This window comes from Typopeltis vanoorti, chromosome 13 (genome assembly GCF_054136105.1).
Source record: "Typopeltis vanoorti isolate ZY-2024b chromosome 13, IOZ_Tvanoo_1.0, whole genome shotgun sequence".
NCBI lineage: Eukaryota > Metazoa > Arthropoda > Arachnida > Uropygi > Thelyphonidae > Typopeltis > Typopeltis vanoorti.
The window spans coordinates 75574112-75597583 of NC_143561.1; the positions used below are offsets into that span (position 1 = coordinate 75574112).

General features: G+C 35.2%; 1 protein-coding gene across 1 annotated transcript in view; it reads left to right on the forward strand.

The window, feature by feature from the left end:
* The window catches only part of LOC150100291 (intermembrane lipid transfer protein VPS13A-like), a 254905-nt gene that overhangs the window by 161060 nt on the left and 70373 nt on the right, over positions 1-23472 (forward strand). Inside the window, exons 12-13 of the mRNA XM_090402628.1 lie at positions 5383-5521; positions 18378-18557. Coding sequence (XP_090258754.1) covers positions 5383-5521; positions 18378-18557 — 319 coding nt within the window. The remainder of the gene's footprint in view (positions 1-5382; positions 5522-18377; positions 18558-23472) is intronic.

Consider the following 23472-nt stretch of genomic DNA (forward strand, 5'->3'; position numbering starts at 1 on the left):
AAATTTTTTTGGGAAAAAAAGGCCCCCAACACTGGTACACACAAACAACAGTGGCTGTGCTCTGCAGATGGTGTGTTTGCTATTTTTCTCATGGTCTTAGATGCATTAGATACAATTTTAGCACATTTAAACATCAACTTCTAAAAGTACACTTCAATAAGGAAAAAAACAATTGTTTTCTCTTCTCTCCTATTTCTAGACAAACTAGTCACACAACTGCAAATGGTCTGTCATCCACCAAATCCATCTTCCAACACTATGGTATCTCAAAACACTTACCCACAGAGCCAACCAAGTCTTTGTTCTAATGACAGCTCTTCTTATTGAACTGCTATCTTTGTTACACTTTTCATCCAATGGCTACAACCCCTATAAAATAGACAATACCCCATGCTCCAGCATCTGACAAGAACACAACAAAACTACTGCCATCCTCTATATCTGCTGGAGTAGATCTAAAAAAAGATGGCTAAAGTTCTTCATAAATATAATCCCCATTTCACTTTGAAACCATGTGCCTAGCCGGGCACCTGATTTTAAAGTGAAATGCAACCTTTATCTGCTCTCTCATCCTCTTGCACAACCTAGAGTATATATATAAAGTTCCTTGGGCCTGCAAGATAGCTTATGTTGATGTACTAATAGATCATTTAACATTCATCTTGCAGAACATAACTTCTCATATGGCAAGACAGGTCTGGAAGACCATGACCTGGATACTCTTTTATATAGGAATGAATAGAAAAAAGACTTTTTTTGCATAGAAGTGAAATTAACATTTGCCATGAAACCCCCCCCCCCCTAATCTCAGCATGTATGGCTGCATTGATTTTCCAAAAATATTCAATTTGACTTCTCTGAATTAGCATTCTTTTTATTGCCTCTAAGAGAATACTGCTGTTATCAACCCATTTCTGTATCCTACTTCTCACCAATCTCTCTAGTACCTTCACCACAACTCCAGATATACAGATTGGCTTATAATTTGAAGCCACAGCCTTATCACGACCTTTATGCAGTGGAACAATTTTACCATCTTTCCTCCCTTGGAACCTGTGCTGTTGCAAAACTCTATTAAACAGGCATGCCAATGCTATTGTCCATTAATGCCATGGACATTTTGGTTGATGTGTGTGTGTGTGTATCATAAACATATATAACATATACTTTTGATAAGTCTTTTTTACAAATCCGACCACTCAATAGAGTTTTTTGAATAACCAGTATATCCCAGTCATTATGATAATTTTTCCAAAAATAATGGAAATACTGGAAATGTATAATTCAATTTGTAACAATAAAAATGTACAATATGCATACAGTTGAAATAGCTTGCTAGAATGATGGTTTAAATCATATAACTGAGCTGCAGTGTAGTGATTTTTTAAAACTAATTCTAGGTTCAAAACTGCTTGCTGAACCCAGAATCCATCCCCCCCCCTCTCTATAATTATGTTTTTGTTGGAAAAGTAGTTCATATGATATTTTTTTAAAATGAAAATGATTCAGGAGGAAAAAAAATTAATATTTCCTCCCTGGTTTCATGAAATTTAGTAACATTTGTTATTTTGGAACCTTTTTAATTTCAATTTTTCCATTTAATGATAAAATAAGGCAGAACAAATTAAGCATACAGTACATATGCCAGAAATAGTTGAAGTTCAGTTGTTAGGAAAATGAATGGTGTCACCATGCTGATGTGAAATATACTTTTTTATGATTATCTGTAATAATTTCCTTAATTATTTCAAATTCAGAAGCTAAGTTTTGGTGAAAATCTGTAATTTGTCAAGGTGGATATAGAAATACAGAAGAATGAGTATTGGTAGCTATTATCCTCCACTTCCATGAATATAAAATTTTATACTCTTGATTATTTCTATTTCTGGGTTTATGCAAAATGGGCATTACTTTTCAGTCTGACATGGTATAGTTGGGCTCTTATACAATACACTTAAGTTTCAATTAGATATAATTATATCAGGGGTACAAAATTCATAACAAAAAAAATCACGTATGAAGATTATTTAATAGTATAATCTTTTATTTAATAGTATATCTAATAGTATAATTTTCGCCTGTGTGTCACAGGCATCTTCAGTACATTTTAAGCTCAAATTAAACAATAACTGACAATTCCAAAAAGCACCACCTAAGTAGCTAGTGTAAGACAACATCTCAACCAATTAGTAGGTCTGGGAGAAATGTTGTCAAAGATACGTTATTCAAAATGTTCCATAAAGAAGTTGGAGATAGTGGGAGAAAGAGGATTGCCCATTGCTGTTCCTTCAATTTTGAGCAACATATCTTTGACAACATTTCTCCCCCCAAAAATGTTCTACCAATGAGTAGGTTCAGATATGTTGACGACATTTTTGCTATATGGAATGGCTCTTCTGATGAACTTCAACAGTTTCTCACTAAGTTAAATGCACTTCATTCAAGTATCCAGTTTACCTAGCAGTGGAATCAAATAAGCAGTTAGCCTTTTTAGATCTTTTAATTCTTTGCCAACCAGATGGTAACCTACATTTCTCATTCTATAGAAAGAAGACTCATACAGGCCATTATATCCATGCTGAGTCTCATCACCATCCCAGTCAAATGGCAGGAACTGTTAAAACAAACACTGGTTCATCAGGCCCACTCCTTTTGTTCTTCAGACAGTCTATTACAGAAAGAACTGCAATATATTACTTCTTCCTTTCTATCTAATGGATATAAGAATTCCTTCATCAAAAGAGTTTTGAGTAGTTTTAATATGTCTTCCTCTTCAAATGCAGAAGAAATAACGTGCATTCCTATCCCTTATGTACAAGGCATTAGTGAACGTATAGCAAAAGTTTTAAAACCACTGAATATTTTTGTTGCCTTTTGACCATTCAGAAAAATCTCCACCTTTCTCACTTCTCCTAAGGACAAACTTCCACATCTTAATTATCCAGGTGTCTACCAGATTCCTTGCTCTTGTGGATTATCTTATTTTGTACAAACAGGAAGATCTGCCTCTATTTGGCTAGAAGAACACTAGTCTTATATTCAATACTTGAATTTGAACAGTCTGGACTTGCAGAACATGCCACCATCACTAGACATAGAGTTCGGTTCCTCATGGAACGTCTTTATAAAGAAACATGTGAAACTTTACTTCAGTCTCCTAACTTAAACAGATCTGATGGTTTACGTCTATCCCCTTTATGGGAGATAGTACTTTATAAATCAGCTAATCTTTTCTAACTTTTTATTGTATATATAAATTTTCTTATTTTTTATTTTTCTTATTTTTTTTTTGTTAGGAAATTTTATTGACCTTTTTAGTTGTCTTACACTAGCTACTTAGGTGGTGCTTTTTGGAATTGTCAGTTATTGTTTAATTTGAGCTTAAAATGTACTGAAGATGCCTGTGACACACAGGGAAAATTATACCATTAAATAATCTTTTTATGCGAGTTTTTCCGTTATTAATTTTTATTTATGTCTGCTCACGGTAGTCCATTATTAAAACTTATATCAGGGGTGTATTATTAGTGGTGTGGTGTATGATGCAACATACCACTGAAATTCACAAAGAAATAATTTTTGAGCAGTTTATTCATTTATTTGAAATAAATAGTCTTAAACTGTTATAAATATGAAGACATTTCAGAGTATGACTAAATTAGATAAAGTGAGTTTTGCTGTTGAAGCATGCATTAAGTAATCATATATGAAGAGAAAGTAATGTAGTTGCCTCTGCATAGCCCTTGAAGAGGGATCAATGTGAATTTTTAATTGTTAAAGCGAGCAGAGACTAAGCAGCAGACATGCTTGTGCATATGCACTGATTGAAGTTTGCACAGAAATTAAGGGTGTGCAGTCTCTCAATATCATAGGTAGCTTAATTACTAGCTCAAATTACTTGCAGTCACTATGTGAAGTGCAGTTAAGGATTCTTTGTTGTTTCCTCTTAGATAACTGCATTTTTTTAAACTGACATTTATTTTTATCCTTCTTGAAAATGGGAAACAATGTTAAAGATATTTTGTGTACACCTTTTTCAGACCAAGAATATGAGATCAAGTTAAAGATGATAAAGCATATATACCTCTTCCAAATTTACTTAGTATTTACATCTCAGAAACGAAGGATTGAACTGATGTATAAATAGAAAGTTTTTTCCCCTTAATACAGTTTTTTGTACAGGTTTAATGATTTTAATAATGTTGTCTTACCACAGTACACTTCTGTCGATACCTACCATACATCACTGAATTACACTCTATGCATCAGTTTCAGAATGCTAATAACTGTCAGGTGATGAAGTTTTTTAACCTTATTTCACTGCCTGAGTTATTTATCAAGGATAAATAACTCAGGCAGCAGTGAAATTCACCTACTCTTTAATGACAATCACAAGCATCTATGATAAGATTTGAACCTGTGACCTGTTTTCTGGAGAGCTGATAGGACCACTCAGATAGGTCCAACCAGACTCGTGAGTGGGTGCCCAAGCAGTAAACCTTTCTGCGCTCCACCCAACAGACTATGGAGTTTGAATTGTGCTGTATCATTGATGTTTTGTGATTTTCTTTCAGCAGGAGATGAATTTTGTTGGCTGGTGTGAGGCTACCAAATTACTTATTGAAGGCCTGAAGTAGCTTAAAAAGTTCCATATTTGGTCTAGACAGTAAGTATTTCTGGATTATCGAACCCTAGGTTATTTAGGGTAGTAATATAGTCCTGTTATTCACATGGAAAGTAATAAGATTAATACTACGATAAGGAGCCAAGAGGCTATTTTTCTGAAGGTGTAAATTAAGTTAAGGGGATAATAAATTCCTCATTTATTATCCCGTTAACTTAATTTACGCTGCTGGAAAAATAGCCTCTTGGCTCTTTATCGTAGTAATAATAATATATGGGTACACTGGTCTGGCAATTCTTTAGTAGGGGTATATGTAAGTTCAGTTCGCTTAAACCTTGGTATTCCAGATCTACCTACTCACTGATGAGACCTCAATAAAGGTCGAAACCGGTCTGAGTAGTGTCCGCTCCTCATAATGTAAAACAGCAATACATCTCCTAGGAGCTGCGTTGTACATTATGAGAAAATATTAAGGGTAGTGACGGAGCTTGCTCCACCTTTGACATGAATTGCCTTAGTGTTGTACCACCCAGGTGTTGACTTATGCTTGGACTCACCGATAGTTCTTCTGCATGAAACTCTTAGATTTTGATCTCCAAGTTTCGTATCCGGCTTTAAAATAATGAGGGATTTATTATCCCTTTAACTCAAGATTAATACTAGTAATAAATAATAAATAAAACATAAAGTTTAATTTTAAAGAATAATGTGAAATAGTAGTTAATGACTTAAAGTATGCCTTCTTTGTCTTCATACAGGATAAAAGTTAGTGGAGAATTACCAATATTGAACTTGAGTTTTACAGAGCATAACCTTCTACAGTTATCAAATCTAGCCCTCAGCCTTCCTCTGCCAGAAGGTGAACCTTCTCCACCTGTTGAGGAACATATGATTTTAGTAAGTATTAGGAATTTCACATGTGATATATTTTTATGATTTTTTTTTCCAGTTCTAAATAATTACATATCCCTTTTTTTTTTTCAGCTGTTTTTTTTTTTATTTTAATCAGGCTCAACACTGTATTATATAATTTTAATTGTAAAGACTAAGAATTTGAGGCAATGATGGGAGAGTCGTATGATGTCATGAGGAAGTAGGTTTCAAGGATCTCTGTTGATGCTTCCACAGAGACATTTGCAAATGGTGAAACTATGTGTAAACTAATTGTAATCCTACTTATATAAAAGCTTCAGTTCCAAACAAAAACTTTGGTTATCCCAAGACACACTCCAAAAGATGTTACTAGTGTTGAAAAACGCTACTAAATTTCTGTCATTACATGAAGAAGCATTATCCAGAGATTACTTAGTGCTTCAGTTTTATTAAACAGTGATGTGCCAAAAAATTATATCACAGTTTTCGAAAAGACGCTTTAAGAAGTTTACATGAGAGTGATGAAATCATTATACTTAGAGCAGATAAAAGGAACTACAGTCATTTTAAATATTCTGGATTATGACAAGATTACCTCCATGTTATTGGACTCTTCCATGTATTCAGAAATGGACCATGATTCCACTTGGTCACCATATATAAAAACTAATGATGTGATTTCTAATATTTTTGAATTTACAAAAGATAAAAAATAACTGAAATTAGGACACCAAATCACTCCCAGATAGAATGGAGTGCCTGAAGTGTATAAAATGGACATTCCCTTTCTGTCCTATAGTGGATGGCAGAAGCTCTCCTACATATTTTCCTTCTAAATGCCTATCAAACCTCAATCCTCAGACATTCAAACTCCTACTTGAAAAACTCAACACAATTTGTAGATAAACTTTCAAACATACAAATTTCCCGATCAAATATATTAGCTAGTTTAAATATATTTTTGTTGTTTACAAATGTCCTTTTTGGTATCTGTTCATCAACCACTCTTGTATCCATATTAGAAACTTTATATCAATTCTCATTTGAGTGACAGTTCCACATGTCATATGCCTTTTGCAAAATCCAGCAGTATTGTCATGTACAATTCCCTTTATCTAACTCAGCCATCACCCTGTTATAAAAAGTTAGTAAATTATTAAGGCACGACCCTTCACACAGCCTTGCTTCCCCTTATAGAATATATTCTTATCCACCCATTCTTGAATTCTATTTTTGACCAACTTTTTCAATACTTTTATCATCATTCCAGCTGTTGATTCATCTATAATTTGCTACTGCATTCTTAGAACCTCCTTTAGACAGTTATTTTCCTCCCTTATCCGAATCTTTTGGGGCTCTACCAGAGCTAAGAATTAAGTTAAACTGGCCAGTTCAGAAGCATTACCATATACAATCCTTTACACATTCTCTTAAAATGCAAGTAGATATCCCATCTAATCCTGTGGTTGTATGAGCAGTGAGTTCTGCAAATTAAAAGTACATCTAATTCATCAGTCGGTTCTCACACCAGTTGCCATCTCATCTGTCGCAGTGATATCATCACTTGGATGATAGACCATTGAAAATTGGTCACTCAGTAACTGAACTGTTTTATCTAGCTCTTTCACCTTACTACAATCAGCACTTGTTAAATATTCTTTCACAGATAATCATTCTTCCTTTTACTTGCAACATAGCAAAGAATTCTTTGGGATTTGTTTTTGCTTGTTTGAAATAATTTCTTCTCATAATCTGATTTTGCCTTTCCTTGCCACATGTTCAAATTTCTTTTCTGAGTTATACTGTTTGTGAGTTTGCTGATCACATTTCCCCTTATGTACCATTAACAACATTTTCTTTTTTTTTTTAGAACTTCTGTTTAATGATACTACTCATCCATCCATCTAACTCCTACCTGATTTATCCTCCTGATCTTGGATGTACAGTCTGATATTGCTTCCTTCAGATATCCCTTGACTATCTTCTATGCAGTACTGAAATCCTTCTCTTGCAGTGTGTTATGTCATGCCATTCTTCAATCTGCCTCCTAAGCTTGTCACACTCACCTTCCTTGTAGTTCTGCATATACCTCTTCTTAACTGAAAATTTTGCAACCTCCACATCAAGACTACATGATCATTTTTTCCATTTGGAGGCATTATGGCCTTCATGGTTATGGACAGATATGGCCCTGTGATGAGATCCAACACTCTCATACCATGAGTCTGCTCCATAATATTCCATTTCAAGTAATTATCTCTGAGTAAGTATGCAAATCCTGTTGTGTGATCTTTCCTCCTTCCAATCTATTTCTCCATAGTAGAAGTCCCCACTTGCACCAAACAAACCACATACCACAACCTCTGTAAGCCTAAATTCTGATCTCAAAACTATTCTTTGATGGGGCTTGGATAACCTTGTCAATTTCAACCCTTGCAAAACACATGTCTGCCTTATTTGCCACAAAAAAACTATGTTATCCCAGCCACATTATCCCTTTGACAACTCCAAAATCTATAGGCAAGAGAAGATCTCTCTCCTTAACATCAAGACTCTCTTAGCATACAACCAATTGTCTCTTCAGCATTCAAAAAATTAGGATTCCTCTTTCATTTAAGACATTACTTTACCCCTGAACAGCTGTTAATCTGTACAAATCACAAATTCACTCATCCATTAAGTACTGCTTTCACTCATCTTAAGTACTGCTAAAAGTTAATATATCTGGGGAGGTTGCCCTAAGAGTTCCCTAAAAATTCTTGATGCAATACAGAAGTGAGCAGTCAGACGAATTAACAATTCATCTCTTACCAGCTCACTCCAACCACTCTTCCACAAGCATCTAGTATCTACTGCATGGATCTTCTATAAATATTTAATGTTCATCATTAAATGTTCATCAGAACTATCATCAATAATTTCTTCCCCCACCACCAAATCTATTGAAACATGTACTACTACCGCCCAAGATCCCTTCACAGTCAAACCCTTACTAATAGAACAAATTTCTCCTACTCCTCCTTCATCCCTACTGCTGTATTCTGGAACAGTTTTCCTCCCATGTGTTTCCCAAGGAATGCAATGCACAGGCCTTCAAACCCAATGTGAACAAGTTCTTAATTTCACAGTTCTCTTCCCATACATGTGCTCAACATTAAATATAAAAATTAAAAAAAAAAAAAGAAAAAAGTGCTGATTTGCTAATGCATGTTTTTCATATCATTGCTAGCATTCCATGTCATCCTATAGCAGCAACTTTTATTCTGTTGGCCTCGATCTTGCACTGAATTGTTGCCTCAAATGAAATTCCATACTACCATCTATATTCCTGTTTCTTGTGTTTTTGGCGGCAATACATTTGTCATTAGCAATAACTCTTTGTCAAAATCTGACATAATCATTTTACTTATTATGTTCTTTTTTATAGTATTACATATACTGAGTGAAAATTTCATAAATAAGGTTTAAATTCTGCTATAAGATAAACTAAAAATGTATACGTATTTGTTTGCATTTATTAATGCAAATATACATTTAGTATTACCAGAATCATCATGTGATTAAGTGGTCGCCATATAAAGGAGACTTAATTGTACTTAAACAGTCAATTTGTTTTCCATATGATGTTCCTTAGGTGCATGTCTTATTTTCATCACTTTAATTTTGCTTTGAATCACTGCACTGGACATGCAAATTAGTTGTGAGTTTTCAGAACATCTATTCTGTGTAACAGGAATGCTAGGCTAGTAAGAAAGCAAAAGAGAAGAGCTCTATAGGATTAAACTACTGAGTCAAATTCTCTGATCTCAAAAAAAGTTTTTATATGCATTTTATATACATCTTTATATTCTCCAATGAGGAATTGTGAAGTTAATATTGAAGGACAGCATAATGTATCAAGCCATCATATATTAGTTATGTGCTTAATAAGTAGCAAGTGGGGTGTATATGTTTCAAGGAGCAAGGTGAAGTCTTCAGTAAAGTTTGTTTTCTTGGAAGCATTTTTGGAACTAACTACTCAATTAAATAGTGTTCTGTTGTTGGAGCAATTATCTTCAAAACTACTTCAGTAAAATGAAGGATGTGTTTAAGGGAACTTGCTTACTAGGAGACATGTATGTTAGTCAGGTGAGATCTTTAACTTTTATTGTATTCTAAGAAATTTGAGAAATAAGACAGAATGAATGAGTAAAGCAATAAAATAAAGAAATAAATAAAACAGAAGAAGATAAAGACAGGACATTTCTGTATAGTTAAGAGAAATTTAGCTGAAGTCTGTATTAATTTTTTTATGATGTTTGATGTCCTTCAGAAAAAATGAATTTGTTTAACTGAAAGTGTCAGAGTGAGAGAATTTTCTTTGAGGTCATATTATCTAATTCTAGAATGACCATTTAGTTATCCTCTATATTTAAATATATTAGTTATGTGTTTAATATATAGAATATTAGAATATCAGATATATAGAATATTAGAATTTACTAATTATAATTCTGTAGAGAATATGAATGCCAGATCTCTTTAGAGAAATAAAGAGAGTACTTAACATATTGAATTGTATCTATTATATATATTTATAGGTTTACAGTAAATATTTATTTTTTATATTAGAGCCTCATTCTTTAGAATTCACAATATTTTGATCCCTGAAGTCAATGCACCATCTCATGAATCTCAAACGTTCTAACCAACCACTAAACAAAAATAAATTTATATATAAATATTATCTTACTCTCTACAACTCCCTGTAACTGACAAGTTGGACATAAACAAAGGCGGGATGTAATACTGATTTTGCTAATTTGCTGGTGCATGTCTTCCATATTATCCCTGGCATCCCCTGTCCTATAGTAGCAACCAACTGTATATTTTGTCCTGTTGAACTCAGAGTCACATTAGATTGTCACCTTAAATGAACTGCCATCCACATTCTTGTTTCTTTCTTTTTTTTTTTTTTTTGGCTGCAATTCATCTGTAGTCAGCAATACCTCTCTACCATCCTATATTCTCTGACCTCTCTGCAAAAACTAAACCCTTCTCATTCTATCTCTAATTGCATCATCTGGTGTCAGCTTTTGACGATGTTGCATTGATCAGCATCAAGCAATCCCACCTACCCAATTCAATATTGTTACTTGAGAGAGAGACTGATATATATTCTCTATTTTTTGGGCATTCTTGCACTTGCTCAACTCATGGATTCCTGCACGTAGTCACCTACATCCACATAGGTTTTGTTTTCCTGACTTTGTGTTTTCACGCTCTCAGTGAACAAATCTCTCCTATAGATACCTAACTTCAAATCTATTTAAGAGCACTCCATCAGCAGTATATAAATTCTTCTGTCTGTCAAATTTAGTCCATAGGTCTACAAAGTATACATCATTCCTTCTTTATAGCCTGAACACTGATTCATTTATCAAATGCAGGATCATTTGGGATTTGAAATGTAGGCTCTTATAGCCTGAGCAAAACTCTCTGGATAACTTCTCTCTTCTTCATCAACTTAGCCTTCTTCCATATACCTACTCTTCATTTCTTGCAGAATCTTACAATCATTTCTACTGTTCACATGGAATGTTTTGGTGGCTGTGGAAGCTATAGTTGAAATGTGATTATGCCAGCAAAGATCAGAGGTGCAAGTCAGCCCAAGAAGAGAAATCTGATCGTTTTTGGATATCTTAATTCTTGTGGAAAGGCTTAGACGTTGGTTATGCATTTTTTACTAAATAATTTAAGGAAATTACAACATCAACTAGGATATACACATGCACGCAGGCACAACAAACAGTATTGAAACCAGTAACCCCCCCCCCCCACACACACACAACAAGGATTACTCTAAATCCATCACCATACCCTATATCCGAGGCACCTCGGAAAAAATTACAAAAATCCTAAAAAAACATGACTTAACTTCTTGTTACAGACCATATAAAAAATTGGCATCCCTTATCCGCTCTACCAAAGACCCCCCCCCAAGACCTACCTGGTGTATACCAGGTCCCTTGCAGCTGTAAGCTGTCCTACTTTGGCCAAACAGGGAGGACAGTCAATATCAGAATTTCAGAACACAAGGACTACATCCAGTTTCACCAATACAGCCACTCTTGTCTTGCTGACCATGCGCTGGATACCTACCATAGAATACAGTGGAAGAAAGCCACGTTAATACACCGTAGTAAATACAAATATGAAAGGCTTTTCATGGAATCAGCTTTAGCCCTAAGAAACAATCCAAACCTCAATAAATTTGGCTGCATAAGACTGCCTCAAATTTGGGAAACTTACATCAGAAGACCTTCAGCCCAATCGCCCAAGAATACCAACATTGCCTGCTAGGGGGCACCATCAGGACTTAGGAGAAATAATAGCTTCCTGCTTCTTCCTCACTTACTGTTTGTTGTGCCTACATGCACGTGTCTTGTTCTTAATTTTCTTGAAAATGGCAATGTGACGCCGAAATATTGAAGTATGTTAAAATTTATTTTAATGTATATCCTAGTCGACGTTGTAATTTCCTTAAATTATTTACTAAAAAAAGTTTGGATATCTTAGTATTATTGAAGGTAAGTGGGGGGGGGGGGGATGAATGAGAGCTCTTTCTTGTGTGAGATCAGATAGGACTAAGTTTTGGTGGCATTAAAGTTTACATTGTTGCTCTTGGCCCATTGGGATATATCTAGGAGATCTGAGTTCAGGTCGCTGGTCATGGTAGATCTTGAGGATCCTCATACTTGAGCACTGGAAGGTTTGTCAAATGAAAAGGAGGAATGGAGTGTGCTGTCATTGGCAAAGCTATTGATAGGATTGGAAGTTTGTGAGACCAGGTCATTCATATACAAGAGGAAGAGAGTGGGTAAAAGAATAGAACTCTGGGGGTACTCCTGCATTGGTGGAGAAATCTGAGGAGAGTAAACTGTCTACCATGACATATAGTGAGCCAAGTGAGAAAGTTGGCAATCCAGTTGCAGAGTGAGGAAGGCAGACCATATTATGGCAGTTAGTTAAGCAGGTCCCTGTGTCAAACCTGATCAAATGCCTTTAAAATGTTGAGGGCAACCACATAAGTTTCTCCAAACTGCAGCCTTACTTGTGAAAGAAGAATTGTAGTTGTATGCAAAGTTAATCACATGATACATAAGTAGAGTAAGACAGCAATTTAAGGAGAAGCCATAAGAAAAAAGAAGGCTCTACCACACAGAATACATACTCTCTCCATGCTCCTTTTGCTCAATCTTTTATCTTCATAGTCTCCACTTGGGGTAAGTAAGCTTGCTAAAAGTTCTTCACTTTTTCTCATCATTGTCTCTCATCTAAAGAAAATAGTGTCTTTGTTGTTTTTTTGTTGAGAAGAAGGTAGAACCTCTTTATAGATAGTTAAGGAAGAAAGACCCAGAGAATCATCGGTGGAAACCCACAAGATACTGCATTCTGTTTTAAAGTACAAAATGATTTGTCAGTCAGAACTAGTTGACAGAATATTATGCTGTTAATCTTGGTTCAGAAGGTCAAAGGATAACTTCCTGTCAAGAATAATTCTGACTCTGGTATGTTCTCCTCAGACAGTTTATCTTACCTGATTCTGAAATATGCAAAAGGATTATAACTGTCCATGCAAGTCAAACAACATGCTGGTTAGCTCATCCAGAACTCCAAGTATTTGTATTCAAAGAAATGTGAACTCTTAAGTGTTTATGCATGCTTAAATGTTTGCCTTGTGCCATGTATGCTTAAAGAAACTTCTTGACACATTTTGTGTAATTTTAAGTTAAGTAGGACTTCAGACACAAAATTTAGTGAATCTAAAGGTACCATTAGGGTAAGTGTTTCAGATTGTCTCAAGTTAATGTTTTAAACTTCTTGACAAAAGTTAATACATAGTTTAAATGTGGTTAAGCACATAATGCTCTGCTTCATGTATTCAGTGCTAGGTAATAGTATAAATTATATCAATTGTATACACACATTAATTCTTCATTACATTAATTTGTGTGCAGCAGACAGCAGGTCTTTTCTTTGTTTAATTAAGTAAATGTATACCAGACAGTTATTATTTACATCACTGTGTAATTCCTGAAATCAAAGCAGTAACATCTCGCTATTTGCTTTTTAATTAAGAGTCAGTCCCTTAAAATAATTACACAAAAAAATACTTGTACAAAGCAGATGCTACATGAACTTCATCAGACTCGTCAGATGAAGAGTGACAAAATATCATTGTCACTTCATCACTGGTAATTAGTTTACGGAATTAACAACGCATATAAAGTATATTAATTAAAGGTAACTTTAATGAATAACTTCTATATTTCGGCAACGTCACATTGCCATTTTCAGGAACATAAAGATATGGTATGTGCACTCAGGAACTAACACAAAGCAAATGAGGAAGAAAGCAAGAAACTAATATTGTTACTAAAGTTTTAATGGTGCCCTCTTGCGGGCTAATTTGGTAATCTTGGCAGTTGGGCTGAAGTTCTCATAATGAAAGTCTCCCAAATTTGGGGCAGTTTCATGCACCCAAATTTGTTGAGGTTAGGAACGTTTTTTAGAGCTGCTGAAGATTCTTTGAATAATCTTTCGTATTTAAACTTGCTGCGATGAATTATTTTTGTTTTCTTCCAATGAATTTTATGATGGGTATCTAAGGCATGGTCTGCCAGCCCAGAGCGGCTGTACTGGTGAAACCAGATGTAGTCTTGGTGTTCTGAAATCCTGATATTTGTTGTTCTGCCTGTTTGCCCAAAGTAGGACAATTTGCAGCTGCAAGGGACCTAGTATACACCAGGTAGGTCTAGGGGAAGTGGTTGGTCTTTGGTAGAGCGGATAAGGGATACCAACTTTTTATATGGTCTGTAACAGGAAGTAAGGTCATATTTTTTGAGGATATTGGTTATTTTCTCAGAGGTGCCCTGGATGTAGGGGATGGTGATAGACTTGGTGTAATCTTTATTGTGGAGGGGGGTTGTGGTTTACAGGTTTTAGTATTTTTTGGATTTTTTTGGGGTTATAGCCATTGGCTAAGAAAGCGTTGAGGATGTGGTTTAGTTCAATAGTCAGGGCCTTGTCATCTGAGCAGATTAATTTTGCCCTGTTATATAGTGTTTTTATCACCCCATATTGTTGTGAGGGGGGTGGGTGGGATTGCTGGTGAATGTATCTGCCAGTGTGGGTGGGTTTTCTGTAAACAGAGAAAACCAAAGATCCATCAAGCTGGCGGGTGATTAAAGTGTCTAGGAAGGGGAGGGTGTTGTTTTCCTCTTTTTCTAAGGTGAACTGGACTCTGGGGTGTTGGTTGTTTAAGTGTGTTAGGAAGGAGTGGAGTGTGTCTGAGCCATGTGGCCAAATAGCAAACACATCATCCACATAACGAAGCCAAATAGTTGGTTTTTGTGGGGCGGAGTTTAAGGCTTTCTCTTCAAATGTCTCCATAAAGAAATTGGCCAAGGGTGGGGAAAGTGGTGAACCCATGGCTGTCCCCTCTATCTGTTTGTAGAACTTTCCTTGCCAAACGAAATAGCCTGAGTTCATTGTGAACTGAAATAGGGCTGAGATATCGGGAGGTTTCACCAGTACAGCCGCTCTGGGCTGGCAGACCATGCCTTAGATACCCACCATAAAATTCGTTGGAAGAAAACAAAAATAATTCATCGCAGCAAGTTTAAATACGAAAGATTATTCAAAGAATCTTCAGCAGCTCTAAAAAACGTTCCTAACCTCAACAAATTTGGGTGCATGAAACTGCCCCAAATTTGGGAGACTTTCATTATGAGAACTTCAGCCCAACTGCCAAGACTACCAAATTAGCCCACAAGAGGGCACCATTAGGACTTTAGGAACAATATTAGTTTCTTGCTTTCTTCCTCATTTGCTTTGTGTTAGTTCCTGAGTGCACATACCATATCTTTATGTTCCTGAAGATGGCAATGTGACGTTGCCGAAATATAGAAGTTACTCATTAAAGTTACCTTTAATTAATATACTTTATATGCGTTGTTAATTCCGTAAACTAATTACCAGTTATGTCTAACCAACGTGTAAGTCTTGCTACTATGTCACTTCATCAGAGTGACAAAATATCATTGCATTAACTAATTTACAAGCGTTTGAACAATGCTAGTTATTGTCATGTTCTTTGGTATAGAGTATGTCATATCCCAGTTAGACAGTTGTTAGATTTTTGGTGAATGCAAACCAAACTTAGTGTAGGATTAAACCTTTGTTTGTGTTTTACACTCTGTGGGGATACAGAGCACTTCCGAAGTGTTTAAATTTTCTTATAAAAGTTATGATCAGTATACAACATTTCTGTTTTTTTTCCAAAATACTTGGTGGTCTGTGTTTGTGATGTGGAAAGCTAATCCCGATATGTGCGTTTTTTTCTTTTCTTCTTTTACGTGTTCAGATGTATGGACCACTCCTGAGCATCCCATTTGGCCTGCATAGCAAATTCCACAAGTGCAAGGAATTTTATGTAGTCCTGATTTCTTTATGGCAGGATATAGGATTTTGGTGGAACCTCAGTCTTATAAGAAGCCAATTTAAAATTGTAATTATGAAGCAATACTGCAACTGCAACTTTGTAGCATTCTTGATATAAGGTAATGTAATGGCATTTTTGAAATACACCATTTTTACTACTTATATCTAGAAAATATATGACTTCTGCCTTAAAACGTTGGTGTTTTCCTGGTCTCGCTCACTAATGAGACCTAATAAAGATTGAAACTGGTCTTGGTGATTGCAAAAATACTGTATTTGCCTTATGAAATACTGAAGCAACTAATGTGAAATCAACAGTCTGTGTGTGTGTCGATCAGTCATGGAGATACTTCACTGACAAACTTAGTTTGTTTATACTTGGGTAAAGGATTAAAACAAGAATATAATTTCTCTTCAGTATATTATACTCTTTAAGTATAATATACTTTGCAACACAGCAGTAAAATTTTCAGCAACTGTTATTCAGATGATTTTCATTTACACCAGGTAACAAGATTTCAATTTCAGTGGTATCCTAAAAGGCAAAAAATACTTTTTCTCTAGACTTTTTTTCAGTACCAGTGCACATTTTTGTAATAATTCATTTTATAACGACTACATATCACGTTGCTGCTGTGATTATTTAATATTTATACGGGTACTCCATGGAGTCAAAAGACTAATCACGGGAGACCTACACCATCCATTAATACAATACCTATCATACATTTCCTTAAACTTATTCACTGTTGAGGCACTCACAACCTCTGGCAATCCATTCCATTCAGTCACCACTCTCCAAGTTAGAACCTAGTCCTAACACCATTACTAACAACACTCTTAGACAACTTCCAAGTGGGACCTCTTGTTTTCCTTCTATTCCCCATGTATTGAAAATTTTCTTTTGTGTCAATCTTATAGAATCCTTATAGTAACTTATAAGTTTCTCTCCTCCACCCCTTAGCTAAATTCTGACACTGAATTCTCTCCACCACCTCCAGATCCCCAAGAAATCTAGGTGACGAAATCTGTGCATAGTAGTCAATGTGGCCAAATCATGGCCTCATAAAGAGGAATAATAACCTCTATCTTTACTTGTCAATATGTTCTTTGACATCCAAGTAATCCTCTGAGATTTTTTTGCCAACAATTGCAATAATGTCCTCTGACTTTCAGATCTCTATCACCATCCCCAGATCTCTAGCCTCATCTGTAAACTAGTACCATCAATATAATGCAAAGTATGTAATCTTTTCATCCCAAAGTGCATTACCTTACGTTTTATAACATTAAATTGACAGCGATTGTCCTTTGCCCACAATCCTTTGCACACCACCCTCTAATCAAATATATCTTAATAGTTATATTAAGATATATAACTATCCGTGCCATCAGCCTCATATCCATTTCATTCACTCCAACTTATGTAATATTTTTCCACATGGTATTCTGTCAAATGCCTCTGCAAAGCAAGAATAAAAAGAGTGTAGGCCATTTCCTATGTCACCTTATGTGAATAAATTACGGAGGCAGGACCTACCTTTTACAAAGCCAAACTGCCTCCCCCTCCCCATAAAGTATTATGTTCCTATCCACCCATTCCTGAATTTTATTTTTAACCCACTTTCAGAGATACTAATTAGTTTGTGGGATTTGAACCCGCAGCCTTTTGACTGGAGAGCAGATACACTAACCACACGGCCAACCAGGCCAGCAAAGACTCATTGAAGGAGAGTACCCACTCTACAACTCTCCGTCTCCACCACTCAATCCACCAACAACAGCAAACTGCATCATCTATCCCAATGCCATCTACTCTCCACCACCACTAGTATTTTCACAGACAATCACAAACATCCATGCCTGTGGTGGGATTTGAACCTGCATGCTTTTGGCTGGAGAGCGGGTATGCTAACCACTAGGCGAACCAGGCTGGCAATTCTACACGAGTTTCAGTCCTTTTATTATTATGAGTGACCAAGGCAATTTCAGGACTCCAGAATGTTGGTTATAGAAAGGGGTTGACTGTATAGAAATTTCAGAGTGTGGTGGTAGTCAGCAAAGGGGGTGATATGATAGCATTTAAGTCAGTGAGAGTATTTTACCAGATTAATAGAGAGGGAATTATAAAAAGAGTGGAAGGTATGAGGGAAAAGATGAGAGGCCATCTCTGGAAGGTGTGTTAAAGTGTGATAAAGAAGGCTGTGTAGAGTAGAGTTTTCACGCAGAGAGCATTGGGTGAGAGAAATGCATTACTAGAATGTGTTGTTGAAGGCCATGAGTGTAAATGAGTTTAAAGGTCAGTATGATATGTTGATAGTTTAAGTGGCCCTCTGTAATGAGTCTGTCAAACTCCATGTATGTTGTTGTAATAATAGTAATAAAATACTTTCAGGCTTCTTCAGCAGCAGCAGAAAGTGCACAAGTAACAGCTAAAACAATAATGCAAGCAAAGAAAGCAGCAGTGGAATCAGCCAAAGAACCCCCCCAAAAAAGCGAGCAATCCAAAGCCAGTGAAAGCAAAGGCAGTGCCACACAATACATAGATGTGGATTTAAAATTCGAAATCAAGGAGGTAAGCTTGCATTTAATTTATTAATATTAATTAATTATATTAATAAATTAATATTGATATTGTTTACAGTAATTAATATGTTCATTAAAGCTTTTTTTATTTCATTATTTTTGACCTCTTGCATCTCTAGATAGTTGTTTATTTTCTGTTTTGATATAAGATCTTATCACAAGGGCATGAGAACTCAAAAGTTTCTTCTGATTTAAGAATCAGCAGGCATGATATGGTATAGTTTCCGGTGTGCTGTTGATCCAGTTCCAATCCTCTATAAATATCCAGACACTATCCTTAGTGTAGTATTTACTAAATTACATTCCTATGAGCAGAGAAATGGTGACTTAGCAGATGCCTCAGATTTTTGTTCCGTACTTTTATTTGAGACATTCTTTATTAAGAGTGAACTAATACATTCAAGATCATTGGCGTCAGTCGGGTTTGTTCTCTGCTAATTTATGTTTTAAGGGGAGGGGGGAATAATATCAGGGGCTTATTGTAGGAAAAACCCATCCGTCTGCGTATGAGAGATTGACAAATTCTGTGAGTTATCAAAAAATGGATCAGAGACAATATAGTTTTTGGAAAATAAGTTGTAAAATTATTTTCCACATTATAAACTTCTAATGCTTTCCAAACCTGAGTTAATTGGTATTAGAGAGAAGTTGGATAACTTAGCTACAGTATTTTTTTCTTCCTGGAAATGTAATTAATTTTCTCCTTCATAGAAATAAATTTATTGGTGAACATTGCAGTTAAGAGACATCATGCACTTGACCTTAATTGTTAATTTTATACCTGTGATGTACAGGCTCATAGCTGCAATATTCCATGTTCTGGACAATGGACAAAACAGAAGTACAGGTATCTCTTGCTTAACACAGGATTTGATTAATGCGGTGAAATTAATTGTGGCAATCCCTTGATATATGTGGTAAGAGTTTTGATTAATGCGCCTTTAAATTTACCATGCAAAAACATGCAAGCCTCGTGGTGTGAGCATGATGACGTCATTCCTCTCGTGCAACCATGCCCCCAGAGCCTGAGTGCCAGCCAGTTACTTCACAGTTCATTACAAGCTCCAGTTGTTCTGCTGTATGTATTTACAAATTATGTTTTTCGTAAATTTTACAGCCCATTAATCATGTCGAAGAATAAGAGCAATCCTACAACCAGTTCATTAAGTGAAAAAAAAAGAGGAAAGTAATTACCTTAGATACAAAACTTGATATAATTAAAAGATTTAAACGTGGTGAAAGTAAAAGTAAGATCAGAAGCGAATTTGGTTTTAACAAGTCTGCAATATGGACTACTTTATCCAAAGCTGATGAGTATTGTGAGCAAGGTAAAGTTACATCTGCAAGTATGCAATACACACATAACTGGAGTGCTATAATGGTTAAAATGGAAGATCAAAGTTCGCAGCTAGCAAAGGCTGGCTTGAAAATTTTAAATCTAGGGCTGGATTAAAGAATGTGAAAATAACAGGCGAAACTGCATCCACATTTCCTGCTGAGCTACAGAAATTTATCGAAGAAAATGATTACGATTACCGCCAAATTTTCAATGTAGATGAAACTGGCCTTTATTGGAAAAAAATGTCATCTAGAACTTTTATATCAAAAAAAAAGAAGCAGCGCAGCCTGGCTATAAAGCATTAAAAGATCGCTTAACTGCTATTCTTGGAGGGAATGCTAATGGTGATTTTAAATTGAAGCTGCTGCTTGTCTATCGAACTCAGAACCCAAGGACTTCAAAAGGATGTAACAAGAACTCTTTACCTGTAATTTGGCAGCAAAATCAGAAGGCTTGGAATTACCCAAAGTCTATTCGAAGATTGGTTTGTCTTATTTTTGCCTGGCAGTTGAAGCTTATTGCAAGAGAAATTACTTATCTTTCAAAGCTCTTTTGGTTTTAGATAATGCACCTGTCATCCAAATTCTCTTAATGATCTGTGGGAGAATGTAAAATTTTTATTTTCCTCACCAAATACGACATCATTGCTACAACCCATGGACATGGGCGTCATTGCAACTTTCCAAGCCTATTTTCTTAAAAAGATATTCTCAAAGGCAGTAGAAACAACAACGGGAGAAAATGCAATTATGCTCCAAGAATTTTGGAAAAAATTTAACAATAAACATGCAATTGAAAACATTCATGACTCTTGGAAGCAAGTGTCTTCTAGCTTCATGGAAGCTGTTTGGAAAAACCTTTTGCCAGAATGCGCTGATGACTTAGGTTGTTTTCAAAATCCTGTGAACAACGTGGTCGAAGAAATCATTGCAATTGGTGATGACCTTGGTTTTGATGGTGTTCATGCAGAAGATGTTAAAGAATTATTGGATTCATATTCAAAAGATTTCAGTGACAACGATCTTCTTGAAATTGAACAACAACGCACATATGAAGACAATGAACAAATGGAATGTGAAGATGAGGTTCCAAAGGAGATAACAGTCAAAGAACTGGATGGAATATTTCACAGTTTAGAATCGCTTAAGCAGCAAGTAATGAAAATGGATCCAGATATTAATCGAAAATGTTGTTTGCCAAGGTCTAGAGAGTCATTTTGTTTATAAGAAAAAAACTAAAACTGTTCAAACGACTCTTGATAACTTCTTTTGATAAAAAAATTGCAGTAACTAATGTAGGTACAAGCATTTATTAAACATTTACTTTGCATTCATTTTTTATCTTTCCTAAAAGAGTACCATATGAAACGAACTATTAATGCAGTAATTGATCATGGACAAATTGTACTTTTTACCATTGATTATTATATTTGATTAACGTGATTTTGATATATGCGGTAATAACATCGAGGATTAATTAACCACGTTAATCGAGAGATACCTGTAATTTAGAATTAAAGAACATCGGCATATATTAGATTCCTACTAAAAAAGTCTAATTGTTTGCCAAGGTCTAGAGAGTCATTTTGTTTATAAGAAAAAAACTAAAACTGTTCAAACGACTCTTGATAACTTCTTTTGATAAAAAAATTGCAGTAACTAATGTAGGTACAAGCATTTATTAAACATTTACTTTGCATTCATTTTTTATCTTTCCTAAAAGAGTACCATATGAAACGAACTATTAATGCAGTAATTGATCATGGACAAATTGTACTTTTTACCATTGATTATTATATTTGATTAACGTGATTTTGATATATGCGGTAATAACATCGAGGATTAATTAACCACGTTAATCAAGAGATACCTGTAATTTAGAATTAAAGAACATCGGCATATATTAGATTCCTACTAAAAAAGTCTAATTTTCCTAAGTATATCCAAATTAGCCTGAGAATACTTTAAAAAAAATCAATTAAAATCAAAGAGACTTTTGAAGGGATTCAGGACATATTAGCAGGTATTGTTTACTTGTGCATTTGTAATGTAAGTCATATGTATGTCATATTTCTTCTATCATGAATCTTTACCATGCCAAGAAATTATATACTTGGTTTAATCCTTTATCCAAGTGTAAACAAACAAGTTTTCACCTGAACTATTTTCAGGACTGGGGCAACTCATACAGAGTACCTAAGACTTCACATCACTTGCATTAGTATCCCATAATGCAAAAGCACATATCCTCACAGGTATGTATAATGTTATGCATTATGGAAAGGGTCACTACCCAGACCGGTTTCGACCTTTATTGAGGTCTCTTCAGTGAGAGCCAGATCCAGATGTGATACCAAAGTTGAAGTAATGCAGAAGTCATATTTTCATATATATGAGTTGCCAAAAGGTGTCACACCTTATTATTAAATTACTCTGGATTAGAGAAAGTTGTTGGAAGTTTTCCACTTGGTTATACTACAAATTAAAGATCAAGAAATTATATCAAGGATTAAACCAAGTATATAATTTCTTGGTATCACATCTGGATCTGGCTCCCACCGAAGAGAAGTCAACAAAGGTCGAAACCAGTCTGGGTAGTGACCCTTCCCATAATGCGTAGTATTATACATACCCATAAGGATGTGCTTTGCATTATGGGAGTGGTGTGAAGTCTTAGCTTCTTTATACGAGTTGCCCCAGTCCTGAAAATAGTTCAGGCCAAACTTGTTTGCTTACGCTTAGATAAAGGATTAAACCAAGTATATAATTTCTTGGTGTCATTAATTTGTAGGCTTAAAGCTAATTTATAACTTTTTTTTCTGTCAAAGTTGTGTGGATAAACTACATGGAAATGGAATTGTGATACTTAATTTTAATTAAAAAACATTATTTACAATCAGTGAAGATATAAAGACTAGAAGAAACAAATGAAAGGTCGTAAGAAAAATTAGAAATACACATCAACACTTGAGGTAGAAAATGTCATCAAAAAATTGGAAATTGTAGATGGGTAGAAAAGCTTATGTGTTGGAAGTTCATGTTTCATTTCTTCTAATGGTTTTAATTCACAACACTTATGAGTAATAAACAATAATTAATATTTATTTAAGTTACTTGCTGGTGTTATAACCAGCATCTTCAGAGCACAATGAACATTTTGTCACAATACACGAACAGCAACAATGAGTTAACAATTGGAAAGTTTAAAAATTTAATGGACAAGGAACTAAGTCCTGTATTGCTATTATTCTTATAGCCATTATTACTCCCCCACCTGGCTCTGTGATATAGTCTACATACCCTTATTTCTCAAGCCACTATCCCCAATGAGGCTATCATTCCTACAACATTCCACCTGTGCAATTCTAGTGTTCATGTCCTGACACACTCTACTTGCAGAGAAAACAACAGTCTCTCCAAATGCCTTCATCCTTCTGCATTCAAATGCAATCCATCTCTTCCATACCACTCTCTTCTATCCTCAGATGTATTCTACATATTCCAGACCTCTCTTTCTGCACATTCTTGTTATCATTCATTATCACTTCTCTTCTTCTCCCCTCTGC